The 21,443-nt window shown below is 40.0% G+C and overlaps 2 protein-coding genes across 2 annotated transcripts; both read left to right on the top strand.

Moving 5' to 3' along the window:
• The first annotated feature begins 5,779 nt into the window (after positions 1-5,779).
• Positions 5,780-9,660, top strand: LOC143860495 (putative pectinesterase/pectinesterase inhibitor 61). Its single transcript, XM_077371172.1, has 3 exons — positions 5,780-6,813; positions 7,249-7,388; positions 8,634-9,660. Exons 1-3 carry the CDS (start codon positions 5,843-5,845, stop codon positions 9,329-9,331), a joined length of 1,809 nt encoding a protein of 602 aa, XP_077227287.1. The 5' UTR covers positions 5,780-5,842; the 3' UTR covers positions 9,332-9,660.
• A 1,985-nt stretch (positions 9,661-11,645) lies between these two features.
• LOC143861737 (protein CIA1-like) lies at positions 11,646-19,844 on the top strand. The gene is given in 4 exon segments (XM_077372630.1): positions 11,646-11,977; positions 18,394-18,609; positions 18,611-19,436; positions 19,438-19,844. Coding segments are annotated over 3 exon segments (1,053 nt in total). The 5' UTR covers positions 11,646-11,977; positions 18,394-18,463; the 3' UTR covers positions 19,519-19,844.
• The last annotated feature ends 1,599 nt before the right edge of the window (positions 19,845-21,443 follow it).

The raw sequence follows: 21,443 nt of genomic DNA, 5'->3' as shown, positions 1-21,443 counted from the left end.
TTTAGACCACTTGATAGTCATGATTCTCTAGAAAGATAATGCAAAAGGAAAAGTTTAATATAAAAGTGGAGTAGTGACATGAAATATGGTAGGCCATATATGATCATCGACAAGAGTGTGACTAGTCGTGAGGCACTGAGATTATGTTCCACGTTGCAATCATGGGTTGGAGGATGCATGATAAGAGCAATAATCCGGTGTGATCCATGCTGATTAGTGCAATCATTTCAGCTTACTCACCCAAATTTTTTTTAAATATATATATGGAATTTGCTAGGGACCATCGCAGAAGGCATTTTGCCGTTAGGCTGTTACATGTGAGAACTCCCTTTTTGTTGAATTAAGTTCTTCTACTAAATTTTGGTCTAGATCCGGTGCTTGGAGAAGTACAACGTTTTCCATTTTGGGATTTTAAGTTCTCTGGTTTTTGGGCTTGACTAAAAGTTGAAATTGGTGGTCTGAATCAATTTTGGCCGAAAGATATATACCTTCATTGTGCTGAAATCAAGATCTAAGATTCGAAAGTATGGTCTTTGACTGATAAAATTCAATGATTGGGGTCCTTATCTCCTTCCCATGCCAAGAAATAGGGGTGCAATTTGGGTCAGGTCGGGTTTAGCAGTTTAGCTTTTGCTAAATAATGAATAGGAATCAACCTCAACCCAACCCGATTTTATGGTGAGAGCTCAGGTCATGGATGCTTGGCTTAGGTCATGGACGATTGGCCAGGTGTGGAGGAGATTGGCCAATTGTATCTTAATTTAAGGTGTTTTAAGGTTCATATGAGTTTATGGATCCTACCAAACTTAAGTATTTTTTAAGGTTGTTGCACCTGAGAGCAACCGCCCATCCGCGAAATGCCTTCTGTGATGGACGCTAGCAAATCCCATTTTGGAAGATTACTTTTTTGGATGTGAGTTTTGAAGACCTTACGCATTTTAACAAGTAGTTTTCAAAATATTGCTATCTCTTATGGACTGGTACCTTTTTAGTTTTTCACCTCTTAACACATTTCAAACACATTTATATTTTCAGTCCTTGATTGGAGGCTACAAGTGTGTGGTCAGTCGAGGACAAAATGAAGTGTCTAAATGAGGACGAAATGAAAGATGATTGAATCAGGTTAACCACCTTCTCTATGACCCCCTCTTTCTTTCTGTTTTTTTTTTTAAATGGTGAAACTTTATTAGTTAGGAAAAGACATGATCAAGGAGATCATGGATAAGAACAGACCAAACTAAAGAAAGCAAAAAACAAACAACAGCTAAATCCTCAAGGTAGAAGAGAATAAAAAATCTCTAACTCTTCTCTAGCTACTACTTCACAAGCAAGATGATCCGCCTCTCCGTTCGCTCACCTTCTTACGTGATGAAATCGGACCAAATGACCATCGATCCGATCCAAGATCTCATCTATATACTCTGAAAATCTCCAAGCGTGGGGAGATCGGCTTAGAGGCTGTAGTCCCTTTTGGACTTGAAAAGGCCCACTTTGTGAAACTATTATCATCTCTAAGAATACCTCCAATGCCCGACGGCCCCAGGCTACCCAAACTTGAGCCATCACAATTTAACCTCAATTAGCCAGGATCAGGTGGGGTCCATCTCGGTGCAACTCTAACTTCAACTATGACCCTCTTGAGCTAGTTAATAAGGATTGTTTAAATTATCTTCAACATGTGGTTACATAGGGAGGTGGGTTGAATTTGCTAGGGGAAGAAGCATTGGCGGCTTTTGGGATCAACACGATGAATGTGGAGTTAATCTTAATCATACTACGCGTCTTTCCTTATAGGCCCTGTTTGGATTGCATCAATTTTTTGGAAAAGTTAGGAAAGAAAAAATATTTCTAAGTTTTTTCACTTTTTTTAACGCACGAAAAACATAACTTGAACAAACCTTATTTAATTTTTATTCAGAGGGACCTTCACGTTGCATCCTCGGCTATTAGATACCAAAAGCACATGAAGAAAGCTGCTCAGATGTCAGTGGATCTCTACTGGACTTTGAGTGGGCTTAATGAATAGGAAAAGGTTTTGCAATCTTCCTCTCTTTCGGAGTCATGTTACAAACTCATTTGCGGGGAGAATCTCTTTTCCCACCTTGTCCCATCTCAAAAAGGAACACGCCCAAGAATGGATGAGCAAAAGGATAGATTCTTCATTGGAAGAGATTAAAGCTAATTTATTTAACCAAGCCAAATAGAAGACTTCGTATTTGGGAAGAAAAGAGGTCATGTATATCATTTCCCTTTTTGGAAACCCCATAAATTGGGAACGAAGACAAGGAGTAATAATATGAAAAGCTCTTAAACATGAGAAGCGGACTAGAATTTAATCTTGACCCTCCCACCCAAATGATGTCCTAGACACTTATCTTTCATTAGATTAATAATATGAAAATCATTTTGTTTAAACATTTCTAGCCATTCAATCTCTAATTAGTACAATCTTTTATTGATGTCATCTCCGCAATAGTCCGACTCATTGGAGATTCTTCTATATCACCTTAATCTCATGTGGGTGTGTCCAAACTAGGAGAGCTTTCAACCCTAATGGGTAGGGCCAATAAGATTCCCAAATATAAGCAAACAATAGCTAGTGTTTCAAAAATAATAATAAGTCATTCTTCTATTGGAAAAATAAAGAAGTACTGAAAATTCGAGTGGCTAAGGTTGAAGCAACAGGTATGCTACACAAGCAAGGCAGCCAACCCTGAGGGGTTTATTCTAGATACAACTATCCAAGCAAGATGCTCAATCCCAAGAACAACTAATCTAAAGTTTATTAGCTCCCTGGATAATGAACATGGGCTTACTTTATCTTAGTGGAAGTATAAATGATTAAATAACACCAACTCTGAAAGCTTAAGCTTTTGGAGTAATTGGTTGTTTTACATAGTATCAGAGTTATTGCCTCGCCGGCTTCTGAGTTTAGAACACAACAACTCTTTGATATTAAAAATTCACGAGCACAACCTGACCAAAAGAAGGGCCACATGTACGATGTCTGCGAACTACTATCAACCCGGAAAATAGAAAGAAAGAAAGAGGGGTCGCACACGAGGGGGAGTGTTGAAGTATAAATGATTAACAACATCAAATCTGAAAGCTTAAGCTTCTGGAGTAATTACTCTGTTTCACTGTCATTGAATAGACTTCTTATCACCTTTGATCATGGATAAAATATTCACAAATCAAAATTGGTGAACAACACAGAAGATAATATCAGGATAAATTTGTTCAGGCAGGACCATCAATCACATGAACAGCTTAATTAGAGTTCAATAATCTGTTTTGGACTCAAAATCCAAAAATGATAGGGCCAATATGTTGAGACCTTGTGTGTTTAATTCACGTGCCAGTGTTTCAAGTACGTCACATGCTTGCAATTCGTGACGCGACATTTCAATAACTGAACACACGTAAGCACTTCCGATAGGTTCTGAAACTGTCGGTGGATTTTATAATTACGGAAAAGTCCCCCGTACTGTCCTTCACTTGAAACAAACGACAGAGACCTTTTAAAGGGTATAAAGGTCATAAAAAGTGAGAGTGGGAGAGGAAGGAAAGAGATAGGGCATAGGTAGTGGGAGCCAGGAGGTATCCATCTTATCTTTGCTTAAACATGATTGGCTGATAGAGGTCTTAGGTTTGTCCTTTCGGGCATCCAAATGTCCGCACACGGATTCCTCTTTCCCAATAAAGTTTTAATTATATTTGTAATTAAACAAATTAAAGGAATTTACTACAAATAAAGTTTTAATTAAATTTGTAACAAAAATCCCATATATTAATTAAATTAGAGGGTCATAAAAAGTGAGAGGGAAGGGAAGGGAAGAGATAGGGAGGAGGTTATCTTCCTCAGTCATCACACATATTTCTCTTTCCTAATAAAGCTTTGGGATTTGTTAGAGACCATTGCAGAAGGCATTTTGCTGGTGGTCAGTTGCATGTGAGAGCAGCCACACACAGGCTCATATTTTGTCTCATTCATTTAATTCACCTGAGGTAGCTAATCTCACATGCAACGGCCCATCCGCAAAACGCCTTCTGCGATGGTCCCTAGCAGATCCCAAAGTTTTAATCATATTCGTAACTAAATATATTCAATCAGAGTTCCAATTATCTAACCTAAAAGTAATATATTATCTACCGACCAGCAAAAAAAAAAAAAGTAATATTATCTCAATGCACCAACCATGTTAATGAACTTGGAAACAAATGGAACATTTTGTCATCTAACGTAAATACGTGTTTCTGACAGAATTCACTGCATAATAAAATTCGGGGCAGTGATAAATCGACTCCCCATATGTGTATCTCTCTCCTCGTTCTCTCTCTAACCTAGAGGAGAGAGAGAGAAAGACACATGGGGAGTCGATTTATCAATTTGGGGAGTCGATTTATCAGTCCCTTAAAATTCGGGAAATGATATCTGTACTCCCATAGTTTTCTACTTATCTAAGGCATTCCTTACTTTGTTAATCATTTTTTGGTTGAATGTTTTATCTCTCTCGGAAATGTAACACCACAAGTAGTTGACTGGAAAAGTATAAACCAGAGAGAGGATTACCGTTCTCAAGCATGAGAGTCCATAAAAAAATCTCACGCATCCCAAGATTCCGATCATTCAGAATTAGCTAGCATAAAAGCAGAAAGATAGCAGCGTAGTATGGAAATATGTCGATAGTTGAACAGTTTGGAATGGATGTGCGACTTTTATAACAATACGGCTTGGACATCGTACAATTATCATTATTTTAAGGCTACTGATACCGGCACTACCATGTTTTGACAATTATTAGCATCTCATAACTAAATTGTTTATTCATATTTAGTTTTTAATTGGCTAATGAGAGCTTTTTGGGAATTATAATAACTTTTGAAAGCTAATACGAGTTATGAAATTATCAAAACATGGTGGTGCCAATATCAGCTGCCTATTTTAAAGCTAAATATGAATAGACATGCAATTTTTGGGTAGATCAATTAGATAAGGAAAAATACTGATGTGAGTTATGCAATTATCAAAACATGGTGGTGCCAATATCAGCTGCCTATTTTAAAGCTAAATGTGAATAAACATGCAATTTTTGGGTAAGGAAAAATAGTGATGGGCCCCATCTTTTACAGGACTCAAATTTCTCATCTGTTTGGCCTCATTATGGATGGGTAAAACCATATATACTTCTGGTATAAGGTGATAAAGAGACAATAAAAGGAGGTAAAAGAAATCCACGCTCCCTGTTCTGATAATGACACTCCACATAATACAAAGCTCTTTTTCCATGAGCTCTTGGGAGAATCTTGAGAATAATTGGAACAGCTAGCCTCTTAAAGCAAAAGGGAAGTACAAAGTAAAGATTGGAGGACCCTTACCATTTACCAATCCCCATAAACAAATTCAACAACAATATCTTCAATACTACACCTACATTTTGTATGAATGGCCCATCGATCCTTAAACCCAAGAATGTACGGTTTGTCCATAGAAAACGTGGGCCCAGTTTTACTTGTATCCCCTTCTCTTATTTGCTAGGATAATATACGTATGGTCACCATATAATTCCTAAAATTAATTACGTTTAAAAATGTAGAAGGGCATTTTTGTCCATATATAATATTTTATTTGAAAGGGTAAAAGAGAAAAACGGGGGAAAACATGTCTCTCTCATTTGTTCAGTCGAATCCAGCTTGCTATTCGAATGCTCCAACACTCTCGAAATGGACTGCACAGCAACTGCCATCAATCTCCCATGCAACCATATAAATTCCTTTCTAAACCTTCCTACTTCCTCCCCACATTTTTCCATTTCCACCCCACCTACTTTCTTTCAAAGCCATGGGTTACGGCAGGCTCGGATCTCCCGCATCTTCAGCTTCGGTCCCCGAACCTACGCTCCCGAACCAAGCTAAGAATCAGCAGCAAAGCAAAAATCCAGCTCGAAAGCGCAAGCTCCTCCTCTACCTCTGCTTAGTTTCACTTATATTAATCATTGCTTCAGGGATCTCCGCAGTACTACTGGTCCGGTCCCGAGCCAGAGGATCGGTAGCCTCCGAAGCTACTCTAAAGAATCGCCCAACACAAGCCATATCCCGAACCTGTAGCCGAACCAGGTACCCGAGCCTGTGTATAGAGACTCTGGTGGAATTCCCCGGGGCTCTCGACGCAGGTGAGCGTGACCTGGTCCACATCTCAGTCAACATGACGTTGCACCGGGTGGGCCACGCGCGTTCCGATGCGTCCTCATTATCCAACGTGGCAATGGGGCCGGATGTCATGGCAGCATATCAGGACTGCCTTGAGCTTCTAGAAGACTCCATCGATCAGCTCTCCCAGTCGCTCCACTCCATCACCCCTACCGGTCCACCGGCAGGTGCCCTCGTGGGGTCACCGGATGACGTGCTGACGTGGCTGAGCGCTGCGCTGACTAATCAGGACACGTGTACTGAGGGGCTTGATGAGGTCAGAAATGGGTTTGTGAAGGAGGAGATGGGGAAGCATTTGAAGGACTTGCCTGAGCTGGTGAGCAATTCCCTCGCCATTTTTGCGGGGTCCGATGCTGACAAGGACTTGACCGGGATTCAGATTGAAAACCGGAGGAGGAGGCTGATGACCGCGGAAGAGGGTGGTTTTCCGGCCTGGGTGACGGGGAGAGAGAGGAAACTTTTGTTAATGAATGTGGGGGCGATCCAAGCAGATATTGTGGTGTCAAACGACGGGAACGGGACGTATAAGACGATTGAAGAGGCTATTAATGCTGCACCAGAGTGGAGTACTCGCCGTACGATTATCTACGTGAAGTCAGGACGGTAATTTAACAGACATAACTAAAAAGATGATTTTTCAAACGTTATTACAGTTCCCAAAAAAGATCTCAAAAGACCATTAAAACAGAAAAGACGAGCTGAGTCTGTGCAATTATAAAATCAGGATAGTGGCCCTATCAGGATAATGGGTCTCTAATTTCCGGTGATCTGAACATTTAGCTGGAAAGTGTAGATAGGGATTTGTTTTTATAGTTTTCGCCCTATAAATTTCCTTATTAAATATAGGGCGGATATCAGTTGGTTTTATTTATTTAACGAGAATGCTACGTGCTTATTCCTCTCCGAATCATAAGCGGGCCCACGCATGTGCAAAGATTCCATACTATTTTTTACGCCCCCCTTGGTCTGCTGATACTTAATACTCGAGAATTTTCCCCTATCGCACTAGTTTTAGAAGAAGTTTTTATACAATTTCAGGTACGAAGTTGGAGAGAATCTCAAGGTAGCGAGGAAGAAGACCAACCTGATGTTCATCGGAGACGGAAAGTGGAAGACAGTCATTTCCGCGGGTAGAAGTGTTGCCAACACATATACCACTTTCCGCACCGCTACTTTCGGTAAAAACACCAACTCTAATAACTCGGTTGCTTTGCTTTTTATGTTCACGGAAAAGTCCTCACCAAAGAAAGAAAGGGTACAATGTACAAAGTAACGACACCCCACTATACGGTTCGTAGAAAATCACAACAGTGGGCCCTAGTCATTATGTAGAAAATCACATCGATAGGACGTTTCTAGCCATCTGATTTTGAGATTGGCCACTTGTAACTAGGGGTGTAAACGAGCCGAGCCGAGCCGAGCCTGGTCGCTAGGCTCGGGCTCGAACCAGGCTCGGCTCGGCTAGGCTCGCGAGCCGCTCGCGAGCCTATCGAGCTTGGGTTATATTCTGGAATAGACGTATTAAATGGACGGTTTGGATTATCACAGTGGATTATCACGGTTTGGATTATCAGGTGCGAGATTCGCACATGCCAAGGTGGGTAGCAAAGGTTGCTAGCAACTGGAAAAAGTAAAATATGTGTTTTAAATGAAAAATTACCAAAAAAAGGTAGGAAATTATGACAATTACAAAAAAAAATACAACCAAATGGTAGGAAGTTATGACAATTACTGAAAAATATTATATATAAATATATGTGACTGTTTTTCTTAACGAGCCTTAACGAGTGGAGCCGAGCCGAGCCTGGCCTAATTCGGGCTCGGCTCGTTAAGCTTAACGAGCCTAGCAAGCCGGCTCGGCTCGGCTCGTTAAGGATTCGAGCCGAGCTCGAGCGAGCTTCCGATTCCGAGCCCGAGCCAAAATTGACACCCTTACTTGTATCGTATTTTTCCTTCAATAGTCCTTTTGAAGGCAACCACTCAGGCCCACTTTGGCCACATTCTGTGTACTATGTGGAGCGAATATGCACACGTTGTTGTATGTGCACTGGAAAATGTCCTTTACTATGTTGTCTACCGCGTCAAACTCAATCGCCTAACGAAAACAAAGATGAACAGGTGTATCTATCAAAACAGGACATCTTATATTACATACTATTTATTTATTTTTTGTAAGGTAAGTTGGGGTTTGTCGGGACCATACTGGTTAATTAGATAATTAGAAAGATGTTACCATCATAGATACAAGACACCATCCCTAACTCAAAATACATGCGAGAGGGAGATAAAAAAACTTGGGATAAACTACAACACAATACTAAACTTAAGATTTCAAACTACTCAATACTCTTGAGTTACAAGATAGCTTTTTACCATACTGTATTACATACTAATATGGCCGGTTTACCGTTCTCCATCCACAGCGGCCACAGGAGCAGGGTTCATCGCACGAGACATGACGTTCGAGAACTCGGCAGGCCCAGCGAAGCACCAGGCGGTGGCCCTCCGCGTGGGTGCAGACCGCGCCGTAATCTACCGGTGCAGCATTATTGGCTATCAAGACACCCTCTACGTCCACTCCCAACGACAATTCTATCGAGAATGCGACATATATGGTACCGTAGATTTCATATTCGGCAATGCCGCTGTAGTCATACAAAGTTGCAACCTCTACTCCCGGAAGCCCATGGCAATGCAAAAGAACACCATAACAGCCCAAAATCGTAAGGACCCCAACCAAAACACAGGCATTTCCATCCACAATTGCCGTGTGGTCCCCACCCCTGATCTTGAGGCGTCCAAATGGAGTTTCCCCACGTATCTGGGCCGCCCGTGGAAGATGTACTCCCGAACAGTGTACATGATGTCGTACATGGGTGATCACATAAACCCGGCCGGGTGGCTTGAGTGGAACGGAAATTTCGCACTTGACACATTGTACTATGGTGAGTATATGAATTATGGGCCGGGTGGGGCGGTCGGGCAGCGGGTCAAGTGGCCCGGGTACCGGGTCATCACATCTCAAGTAGAAGCGAGCAAGTTCACCGTGGCACAATTTATATATGGTACATCGTGGCTTCCGTCAACCGGAGTAGCATTTATCGCCGGTTTATCGGTTTGAGATGCATGTATAGTGGGGATGGTTGTAAGTAATTTCCATGCTGAGCCGATAAATCGGTGGAGTTGTTTTCTTTTTCTTTTTCCTTAAAAATATATATTTTCTGGTATGAATTTTTATTTTTATTCGTAAAAGGAAAGTAATTGTTGCCCGGCCCATAGGTTTTTCCTTTTGCTAAATGGACTTTATAATTCTAGTTATCTCCTTTTAAGATTATTTGTATAATTTTTATTTTACTTCTCTTGTATGTAATTTTCCCCGTGAAATGATATGTAATTTTCCCCGTGAAATGATTAAATTTTTATTGCTTTAAGCAAAACTAGTTGATGGAATTTGCAGGCGTAGATGGTATTGAAAGCCAGATATGGGTTGGGCATATGCAATCTAGTAAGGAATTTTAGATAGGGAGATGATATTTTCACCCTTTGCATTACGCATACGCTCCCCTTATAACGTGATTTGACGTGAGCAGTGGGCAACTTTAATGCTTTTTGGCGTCAAATCACGTTGTAAGGGGGGCGCATGCGTGATGCAGGGGGGTGAAATTATCATCGCTCTATAGTTGCTGTCAAATATTGTGCTGATTTTTTTGGCAAACTGAAGAAAATATGGGGAGAATAGGATATGTGTAATGTGTAATATATAGGGTGGAGGCACTTTGGAAACAAATGGAACTGGTACTCATAAATGGTTGCAAATCTGCAAACTAATAATGGGAGTATTATGGTAACAAATGGCTTAAGTCGCTCCAAGAAAAATAGGATTTCGCGAAGGAAATCTTTCTGTTGCTATTAATCCACCAATAAATCAGATTTTATGGGGATGATTATTGATCAACCATCGCGATAGATGCTCAAAAATGCATTTAATATATATATGTATTTTTAATTTTTTTAGTGACGGATATTTTCACAGTTAATTTCTTTGCTATCAATTAAGTCGTTTTTTCTGCCAACAGTTGCTGCCATATATTTTTTCTCAATGAATATTTTATTGTTAGTACTAAAATATGGTTCTAAATTTCATGAATTAGAAGAGAACTTGTTAGTTTTTCAAGATAAGTAATGAGCTATGAGCAGAAGCACTTGAGTTTCCTCTTTCTATTTGACTCAAAAACACCTTAAATTGCCAAAGTATCCTCAACATCATAGAATAAATCGATAACCATCCATCCATTTATGAAAGTGTTACAGGCATGCCCATGGTCGAGTTGGTTAATCCAGCCTCTAGCTCAGTGGTCAAGGCCTTTTTTCTTCCAATTTGGAGGTCTAAGGTTCAATCCCAACTTACCAACCCAAAAAATTATCTCGTAAATTATGGAAGGATTTACTAATTCTCTCTTCTTTTCTAACTGGCCTTTTGGTTGTACCAGATAAAGACACTCGTTTTGTATCTCAGTTTTGGAATAGCTTACATTCAGCAATGGGATCTTCTCTTAAATTCAGTACAACTTTCCATCCTCAGACAGATGGACAATCTGAAAGAACTATTCAAAATTTAGAAGATATGCTCAGAGCTTGTGTTATGGATTTGAAAGGATCTTGGGATGACCATCTTCCCTTGATTGAATTCTCCTACAATCATAGTTATCAGGATGTAGGTCAAAGAAGACTCTTAGGCCCGGATTGATCGCGTTAAAACCCTTTTATTTTCTTTTTTCAAAAAGGAAATTGTAAATTCAAATGGAATTTTTACGGGCCAATGCAAATAGTTCTCTAGTTTGACCGACAGTATGCATGCATAGACGTGCTAGAAGTCATGGTTTGAAATTTCGGTTTCGGCAAATATTTTGGTCCTAGTCGAAGCCGAAATTTCAGCCAAAATTTACTAACCTTGTCGGAATGAAATCTTTGCTCTGTATGGTTGCCAGGTTTTTTTTGGTTCCGGGAGTTATGTGGGAGAAAAAAATACCCTGGGAGATAGGTGGGAAAAAAAAAGTCCTGAAAGTATCCTGGTAAAATAAAAATCCCATGTTTGGTTATGTGGGAGAAAAAAATACCCTGGGAGATATGGTGGGAAAAAAAAACCTTTGTTTGGTTGCTTGAACTGTTGGGTAGAAAAAAATTCTTCTCAAGCTTATTTTTGGTTCCTGAGTTTATTGTTGTTCCTGGGGTTATCTTGGGATGGGATGAAAAGGCAATCATTACAAAAGTGGGATTAAAAAATTCACCCCACAAGTAATCATTACAAGAGTGGGATTAAAATAAACCTAGTGCTAAAAGGCAACCAAACATGGGATGGGACCAAAATTTAACTTACTCTCCCACAAAACTCCCAGGAACAACAAAAAAAAAACCGGCAACCAAACAAGGAGATGATTTTTTCACCCCCTGTAGGATTATCCGCCTCACTCTTAATGTGATTTGAGGTCAAAAAGCACTAAAGTCTGGCATAATTCCCTTAACTGTGGAGCGCATAATTTGCGGGGGTTTGAGAAAATCATCTCCCAATCTTTAAAATGGGATCTTTCAGCAGTTGCTAAAAAATTTTCAACTTATTTTCCCTCACTTGTAACTCTCTCTCTGAAAACCCTAGTTCCTTCTCTCGATGCCTTTCTTGCTGCGAGATCGAGGAATGCCTAACCCTAACCAGACAGAGGACGCGATCCATCTCTTCATGGATTTGCTGTCACACTATCTGAAATGAAAGGTGAGCCACTTTCCCTCTTTTAATTTGGCAGCTAGGGTTTCTGTGATGCATGTTTCGAGCACTTTTTAAGGCCTCGAAAACCCTATAAATCTATTGATCGTTCAAGAAACATATGATCTGCATTCCAAACAAGTTCTGTTTAATTTGCTCCGGAGAAATAATAATAAATTAATGATGATCGCAGATTTCTAGGGTTTTGATTCGTTTTCTTAGGTTTCGTCCAAGAGCCTTAGTGGATCTTAATTCTTTCAACTTTTCTTGAAATTACATATAGGTCCTCTCCATTGAACAAATTCCCTATACTCTCTAACAATCCTTATCCTTACTATACTAAAAGTGAAGAATCCTATATTTTTCGGCACGTTTTTTCCTGCTATTGCCTTATGCGTCCTGCATTAATTTCCGTCAAAGTCCCACGTATGTCCTTTTTAACTACTTCTTCGCCCTTGCACATGAGTTAAAAAAAGACGCTAGCGGTCTCCTTTGCTCGTAATTAAATTTTCTTTCTACTTTTTCCCGTAATTGTCATATTTTATTACACTCTTTCGGTTTTTTTTTTCGTAATTTTGCTACTTTGCTTCCATTTTTCCGTAATTTTTCATTTTAAACTTAGCACTGCATGATTCTTATTTATTGCTAGCCACCTTTGGACATATCGTGCTTCTGCCGATCTTTGCAGCAAAGGATGGGCGACAAGCAAACAAGTAACCTTGGCGAAGGTGGCTAGCAAATCTCTATACAAAAAAAAATAATATCTTCAAAAAAACGTCAAAATTCCGGTTGACCCGCGGATCAACCCGGCTAGCACGGGTCGGGTGCAGGTCCAAGCCCAATGACCCATAAAATTTTCCGGGTGATTTTGACCTGGTTTGTTTGACCAGTTTCCCCATGATTTAGAGGGAAATGATGTGATTATGAGAGTTTTTATATAGTGTAAGTCCTCATAGTGAGTATTTTTTTTTTGAAAAAGTACTGTATGGCTTACATCGTAGGATGATCCAAACCGTCCATTTCGTGGGCCACAATGTAAGTAGGTTGTGTGCCAAAATTCATTTCCATAGGATAATTACAACCCTCCAACTAATAAATGTTTCCTAAATATGCCGTTCCTCTATAGACTGCAGGGCTAGGATCATCGCATGGAAATGAGTTTTTTCGGAACACGCTATGTACAATGTGGCCCATCAATTGGACGGTTTGGATCATCCTATGGTGTAAGTTATACAATACTATTTATTTATTTTTTAATAGGGAGTGTAAGAAATATGTTTTTGGTTTGCAGGCTTTGTCACAAAATTCTTGTTAGAATATATAGGGTGTAAGCCCATGTAGTGAAGTATTTTTTAATAAGCCGGTAGGGGTTCCCGCAAAACCCCAACTTACATATCAAAAAAGAAAAAAATTGTACTGAATTTTTTATGCCCTACACCATAGGATGATCCAAACCGTCAATTTAATGGTCCAAACTGTCCATTTCCGGGTGATTTTGACCCGGCCCGTTTGACCCATTTCCCCATGATTTAGAGGGAAATGATGTGATTATGAGAGTTTTTATATAGTGTAAGTCCTGATAGTGAGTATTTTTTTTTGTAAAAGTACTGTATGGCTTACATCGTAGGATGATCCAAACCGTCCATTTCATGGGCCACAATGTAAGTAGGTTGTGTGCCAAAATTCATTTCCATAGGATAATTACAACCCTCCAACCAATAAATGTTTCCTAAATATTGGGGGATGGAGACTCTCCTAAAGTCATCCATGAGAAAAGTAATGGAGGCAGATGCACTACTAGTAGGAGGAAGCTTTCAAACTCTTTTCATGATCATGAACTGATTAACCTGCTGACCCCAACTAGTTTGGGACAAAGGCTTAGTTGAGTTGAGTTGAGTTGTTGAACTTATTAACCTGCCAATCAGTTCTATTCAATCTTCAACGGCTTTGAGAAATATGTCATCTCAAAGGATTGGGAGGATGAATTCTTGGAGGTCGGAATGATGCCTATCCATAGACTTGTTTTCGAACATTATGCTCCACCAGTTTCATAGAATTGAAACTTCAAGGGCAAATCAATCAGATTTTACTTTGCTTGGAGCGAAATCTATGAAATTGAGATTGAAATTAATAACATGTGGAAAGAGTGCAGCATTGATAGTTAAAAATTACACTTCATGAGCCAATTTAAACACTTGAAAGAATACTGGAAATCCTGGAATACGTATTCTTTTAATGCTCTTATAAATCGCATAGACGAGCTCTTCACCATATTTATGATTCCAAGGATTGGGAAGATAATTTCTTGGAGGTTGAAATGATAACTCGAAATGATTTAATTCAAGATCGTTGCAACAATTTCAAATGGATATTAACTGGGGTGTGCCCAACATTTATCCTCTATCGATAATAAGTATGGCAATGCCGACACCCATGCCGGTACCCACTCACAGATGGTCGGAGGACTAGCAATGCCAGCATTGCCAATACCATAGTTTCAGCTAGAGAAAAATCTGTAGAATATGTAATCGATCTGTGAAGCATCCGGCAGTGGCGGGGGTGGGGGGTGCTTTCAAAAGAAATCGAGAGAAAGGCAAGGGGAATTGGCAATGCCTCCCCTGCTGGTACCTCAATTTCGAGTGGCGAGAAACTTGTTGTTGGTGTCATCGAAGTAGAACCCTTCCAAATGGGTTCCTCGCTCTTTAAGCCGCCCACGAGCCAGCCCGACTTTGACCGAGATGGATGACGATCCATGGCCTGACACAGGCACTATCTCTCATAAGATTGGAGGATCCCCGATTTGTGCATCTCGGGTAAAGAATTGGACGCTCGGATGGAATCTCTAAGGTCCTGCTTGATTGGGAAAAGGAAGAACCCTAACGGAGCTTTAGAAGACTTTTGGTTTTGGGCAAAAAGCACTTGGAACATCCCATCGTTACAGTGCCCATGTATTCTGTCGGAAGACGAGCTCCTTTTTATGTTTCATTCTGAAATGCAGGCTCTCAAGGTTCTTTCTAATAGTTCTGAATCCCTGGCACCCTATTTGAGTTCGCTTACCCTGTGGAAAAAGGAATTCGTCCAAGGGGAGGACCTATGTGGGTCAACCTTTATGGCATCCCTTTATATGCTTGGGCAAAATCAACGGTGGAGGCTATTGGAAGTTTGCTTGGTAGAGTCCTTGAAACAAAATTGGAAGGAAATCATCAGCATTGTATGAGCTGTCTCGGTCAAAATTCTTGCTCCTCGACGGATTGTCTCAGGCACCTTTGCTGTAATTAGAATTCTAAACCATGCCTATCGGATTGGTATTGAAATCCCTGAGAAGAGAAGCCTGGGTGACCTATCCCTTTGGCCCGATGGGTGCCTTCCGGCCGTTTGGATTCCGCCCGATCGCGGGGCTGGATCGGGGCCCCGTAGACTTTCCCCCTGTGCTTTCAAAATTCAAATTCTAAGCTTTATGGCATCCCATGTATTCTGTCGGAAGACGAGCTCCTTTTTATGTTTCATTCTGAAATGCAGGCTCTCAAGGTTCTTTCTAATAGTTCCGAATCCCTGGCACCCTATCTGAGTTCGCTTACCCTGTGGAAAAAGGAATTCGTCCAAGGGGAGGAACCTATGTGGGTCAACCTTTATGGCATCCCTTTACATGCTTGGGCAAAATCAACGGTGGAGGCTATTGGAAGTTTGCTTGGTAGAGTCCTTGAAACAAAATTGGAAGGAAATCATCAGCATTGTATGAGCTGTCTCGGTCAAAATTCTTGCTCCTCGACGGATTGTCTCAGGCACCTTTGCTGTAATTAGAATTCTAAACCATGCCTATCGGATTGGTATTGAAATCCCTGAGAAGAGAAGCCTGGGTGACCTATCCCTTTGGCCCGATGGGTGCCTTCCGGCCGTTTGGATTCCGCCCGATCGCGGGGCTGGATCGGGGCCCCGTAGACTTTCCCCCTGTGCTTTCAAAATTCAAATTCTAAGCTTTATGGCATCCCATGTATTCTGTCGGAAGACGAGCTCCTTTTTATGTTTCATTCTGAAATGCAGGCTCTCAAGGTTCTTTCTAATAGTTCCGAATCCCTGGCACCCTATTTGAGTTCGCTTACCCTGTGGAAAAAGGAATTCGTCCAAGGGGAGGAACCTATGTGGGTCAACCTTTATGGCATCCCTTTACATGCTTGGGCAAAATCAACGGTGGAGGCTATTGGAAGTTTGCTTGGTAGAGTCCTTGAAATAAAATTGGAAGGAAATCATCAGCATTGTATGAGCTGTCTCGGTCAAAATTCTTGCTCCTCGACGGATTGTCTCAGGCACCTTTGCTGTAATTAGAATTCTAAACCATGCCTATCGGATTGGTATTGAAATCCCTGAGAAGCCTGGGTGACCTATCCCTTTGGCCCGATGGGTGCCTTCCGACCGTTTGGATTCCGCCCGATCGCGGGGTTGGATCGGGGCCCCGTAGACTTTCCCCCTGTGCTTTCAAAATTCAAATTCTAAAGTTGGCGTGGGCCAGCCTGGGCCTTGAATTTTGGGCTTCTAGGGTTGGCTTATAGACTTTTTAGGGTCTCCTGCTTTGATCTTTAGCTTTTGAGGGTAATGTTGTTTGTTTCCTTGTTTGGCGTGTTCTTTCCTCTTTCCTTATTTCGGGTTCCCGAGGAGGGGTTCTACTCCTTTTGCTTATTTTTTATTATTCTAGTTCCTTTTGGTGTTTAGCTTTCTGGGCTTCTAGGTTTTATACCTCTGTTCTGCTTCTTTGCAACCCTCCGGAGAATCCTCTTTTGTTGCTTGCTTCATGAGGCTCCACAAGGCGTTTCTCAGTTTTTGTGTCAGGTCTGGGTTCCGGTCTTTTAGACACGGAGAGTTGTCGTTGGTAGATCTGACGAGTTTTAGCATAGTGCATCAAACTATCAAATTTGGTTTTCTTCTCGGTACATCTGACAAGTTTTTGCATAGTGCATCAAACTATCTGTGGAGGCTGTATGGATTGGGGGATGGGGGTGAGGTTGTTCTAGAGGAGATTGGGGCATTGCCAATCTTTCATTTAGTGTATTTCACCCCCAATTCAAAGGAACCGGTGGGTAAATTACACCCTTTCACCCACACAACTCAGAGGTTTAGTGGGGATTGACTGGAGTCGCCACCTAGGATAGGGCATTTAGGCCTGGTCTCTCTACCTAAGGGCATGGTTACACGGGTGGAAGGGGTGTTCGAAAGAATGTAATTGAATTTTCTGATTTGTTGATGAAACCCAACCACTTTGCAGTATTGATGTAATTTCTTTGTTTACAATTTTAATTTCATTTTCGTTTTCAAATAAACAATAAAATGAGACTTTCTTCTTATTTTTTGGGAATTTTTATTCATCGAATTGAATTCGATGGTTAGGTAAATTATTTTCATTGAATGTGTAATAAGCTTATATCCTATTATTATTGCAATGGTGGCCTTGGTTCATTTTCATTGAATATGTTAGTTTGTCTCTATGTGGTTGGTTCACAAGCTTTTGATGTGGTATATCGATCTCTTGTGGGTGTTTCTTGAATCTTTAGCTAAATTTAAATTTGGAGATTTATTTTTTGGATGTCTAAGCATTGCAAGTTTTGATTTGTTTCAGCCTTGGAAAAAAAATATGATGACCTATCTGGCACAAAAAGGGTGGATAAAAGAATGTGGAATGTTTTTGTTACTGAAGAAATATTGCATCTTGATGTATTCTTAAAGAATGTTGTGTGTGTGTGTGTGTGTGTGTGTTTACTTTGAACCCTATGAACTATATGTGAGATTTATCTTCTACTCTTGATGATTCTCTAACGGACATGTCCTTTCTTGAGCATCTATCGATTTTTGTTGTTTATGACCTTGCTAGTTAAATATTTAGTTTTTGCCGACCCCAACTAGTTTGGGACAAAGGCTTTGTTGAGTTCAGTTGAGTTGAGATTGCAATGATCAATTATGTTCCCAAAAATGTCCAGCCATTGCATCTGTAGACGTCCTTATTGGGGTTCAATTTAGTCTTGCTTTTATTTTTCTCTCTTTCATGCATTTATTATTTTATGTTTCTCTAAATTTGAGTCGGTTTGTTCATTCTTTTTTTTTTTTTAACTTTATTTTGTGCGCGCGGATGTGACTGTTAGAACTTATTTTATATTTTTACTAGAATGCTATTGGAGAGCGAGTATGTTAGGATTCCAATTGATTTTCAATCTGAGGATGGGTGTTTTAAGGTGCTTCATGTGTGTAAGTGCATAATCTTGGCTTTACAAATACACACATTGTTTTTTTGCATATGGGTTTTGTTAGTCTGATACTGTGTATTGTTTTCTTTATGACCAGATTTTCAATCTTAAGGGTGAATGTTTCTGCGTGACCTTTAACTGAGCTCTAACATACTTTGGTGTGAGATTAAGCATTTTTTGTTTCTTTTTCTGTAGGTTTGAGCGGATCCTCAACATTAGATTCTAGAAGAACTTGATCTTGGATTTTGGTTCAGCAAGGCACTACATGGATTTAATGGAGGAGAATCTCGAACTGAAAGAGATACAGAAGCTCGAAGGTCACACCGATAGGGTTTGGGGACTCGCATGGAATCCAGCGACAAGATCTGCAGGGATTCCATCCATGTTGGCTTCTTGCAGCGGAGATAAGACTGAGGATATGGCAGCAGAATACTCCAGGAAGAAAATCAGATTCTTGGGAATGCAAGGCTGTTTTGGAAGAAACTCATGCTCGCACCGTTAGATCTTGTGCTTGGTCACCATCTGGAAAGCTATTGGCCACGGCAAGTTTCGATGCCACTGCCGCAATTTGGGAAATTGTTGGTGATGATTTTGAATGTGTTGCTTCGTTAGAGGGTCATGAAAATGAAATAAAAAGTGTCTCTTGGAATTCATCTGTGTCTCTACTTGCCACATGTGGTCGGGATAAATCAGTCTGGATATGGGAAGTACTGCCTGGTAATGAGTTTGAGTGTGTGTCGGTATTGCAAGGACATACACAAGATGTGAAAATGGTTCAATGGCACCCATTTTTGGACATATTAGTTTCTGTTAGCTATGATAACTCTGTTAAGATTTGGGGGGAAGATGGTGATAGTGATGATTGGCATTGCATTCAAACGTTAGGTGAATCTAGCAATGGACATTCATCCACAGTGTGGGCAGTATCATTCAATTCTGCGGGAGATAGAATGGTGACGTGTAGTGATGATCTTACTTTGAAGATATGGGAATCTGGCACCAATCCAACACCGACAAGTGGACATTGGAAGCATGTTTCCACTCTATCGGGTTATCATGATCAGACAATATTCTCCGTTCATTGGTCAAGGGAAGGTGTTATTGCTAGTGGTGCAGCAGATGATGCTATTTGTCTTTTCACTGAGAGCAAAGTTGATTTGGTGGGTGGACCATCTTACAGAATGTTGCTAAAGAAGGAAAAAGCCCATGACATGGGCGTAAATTCAGTGCAATGGAACTCCCAAGGAAACTGGGATTCTGGCTTCGGCAAGTGACGATGGGACTATAAAGATATGGCAACTGGTGAAGGTATCCCGATGATCCCATCCCGATGTATTTATGGAAATGTAGACTATGTTTTATATTCAGCTTTGCAAGCTCAGGCCATATACAACATTGATGAAAAAGAAGAGGCTAAATCAAACCTTCAAAAACGAAGTTGCTGGCCATTTGTCAAAAAAAAAAAAAAAGAGAACTTGATCTCGGAGTGTTATTTCTGTATTTTCAGTTGTAGCCTTGGAAATTTGGAACTCGTCCCTATTTACTTTCCTTTTATTTTGTATTTGCATTTTATTAAAATTTGAGTTGTTTTCTTATTTTTCTTGTTTTTTTGCTTAGTAGAGTTGATCACACAAGTCTAATTATGTTTTTTTCTTCTTCTATCAAAACATGATAAGAGACTTGAGTATTACTACTTTTCTCTAGCAAGTTTGAGCAACTTTTCAGTTTTACACTGTATCTCTGTTTTTTTTTATTGGTTTTTACTGTGGCTCCAATAGAAATTGATCACTCTATTTCTTCTATTTTTTCCCCACTTACATTGTTTTTTAAAAAATAACTAGAAATATTTCTTTTTTATTTATTTTGTATTTGAATCAGAGTTCCAAGTAGGATTTTTTTCACCATTGTTACTGAGTCTCTCTATTGATGTTATTATTGGACCTATACCCTCTCTCATTTTTCTGCAGGGAGGTGTGTGATACAAATTCATGAGGTTAGTGCCATCTTATTTAGGTTTGTAACGCGATTAGTTGTGTTAAACTATTTAAATTCTTTAATACTGTGTTTTTCATTTTTAATCTGGAATTTTCTTATGTAATTAGAAAAACTGAAATGATTGATGGAGAGGCAGTTTTAAAACTGTTTGCCTGTATGAGCCAAAAGACAGTTTTGCCCTTTTTATTTTTTATTTGTTTTCATTTTTCACGGAGAGGGTGATGGAGATTGTGGAATGGCACGGTGACAAGCAGCCGGGGGATGAGAAGAAGGAAAAGAATTGGCAAAAATAGCCTTAAAATTAGAAAATTGGCTAAAATCGGGTTGAGTTGGCAAAAAATCTGGTTGAATCGGCTTAAATTGAAAAGTCGGGTTGAACGGGTAAAAATCATGTGAATTGCTATAAAGCTTATTTTATTTGATTTAACTCCAGTTTTTTACTATTCAACCCAAAGTTTTCTCGTTTTTACCGGATTCTTACTGATTCGACCCGCTTTTTGGACCGTACGATTCCCCTCGTTGGTGAATACTTTCCAAACTTTTTAAAAAAAAAAATTAAATACTTTTCAAACCTCTCTGCAATTTTATGTAATTACATGGTAAAATGACCTTTTTACCCTTTTTATTAACCGCATTTTATTTTCATGATCTGCCTTATTTCCTTTTCTTAAACGTGCTAGAGCAGGCCATGAAGCGATAAATCAATCATCGTGAGATGCAAAGTTAGGAAGGGAAATGTATGTGTGTGCTCCAAAGGCCTCCCTTTCCTTTCTACTCAACCTTGACTAGTTTTTTTGTTTCTCCCATTCCTCCAAACCCACAACATGAATCTTTTAGGATACCTATTTAAATGTACCCAGAACAACCTTGTCTCATATACTATGGCATGCAGGTATAACTGCCTAACGATCTAGATATTTGCATAAAGAACTATTTCTATTGAGTTACCAAGCCCCACCGAAATCTATTTCATTTCAGTATTCGAAACACTACCGGGAACGTAGTGTCGATTACAACCAAGGGTTAAAATTTTGGTTTCGGTACCGGTTTCGGACCCTCAAATTTTGAAATTTCGACCGAAATTAATTTCGGTTGAAACAAATGACCGTTTCGGATTTTGGTGGTTTCGGTGTCGGTCTCCACCGAAATGAACGTTTCGGTTTCGGATTCGGATTTCGGTCCGAATTTAAAACCACGATTACAACACATTTGTCTCCTTGGTAGTTGTCCCTAGGCCCTTTTTGGATTGC

This window comes from Tasmannia lanceolata, unplaced genomic scaffold, assembly GCF_043159265.1.
Source record: "Tasmannia lanceolata isolate RefF3 unplaced genomic scaffold, GAP_Taslan_0.1 ptg000037l, whole genome shotgun sequence".
In the NCBI taxonomy this organism is placed as follows: domain Eukaryota; kingdom Viridiplantae; phylum Streptophyta; class Magnoliopsida; order Canellales; family Winteraceae; genus Tasmannia; species Tasmannia lanceolata.
This window is presented reverse-complemented; position numbering and strand designations above follow the sequence as displayed.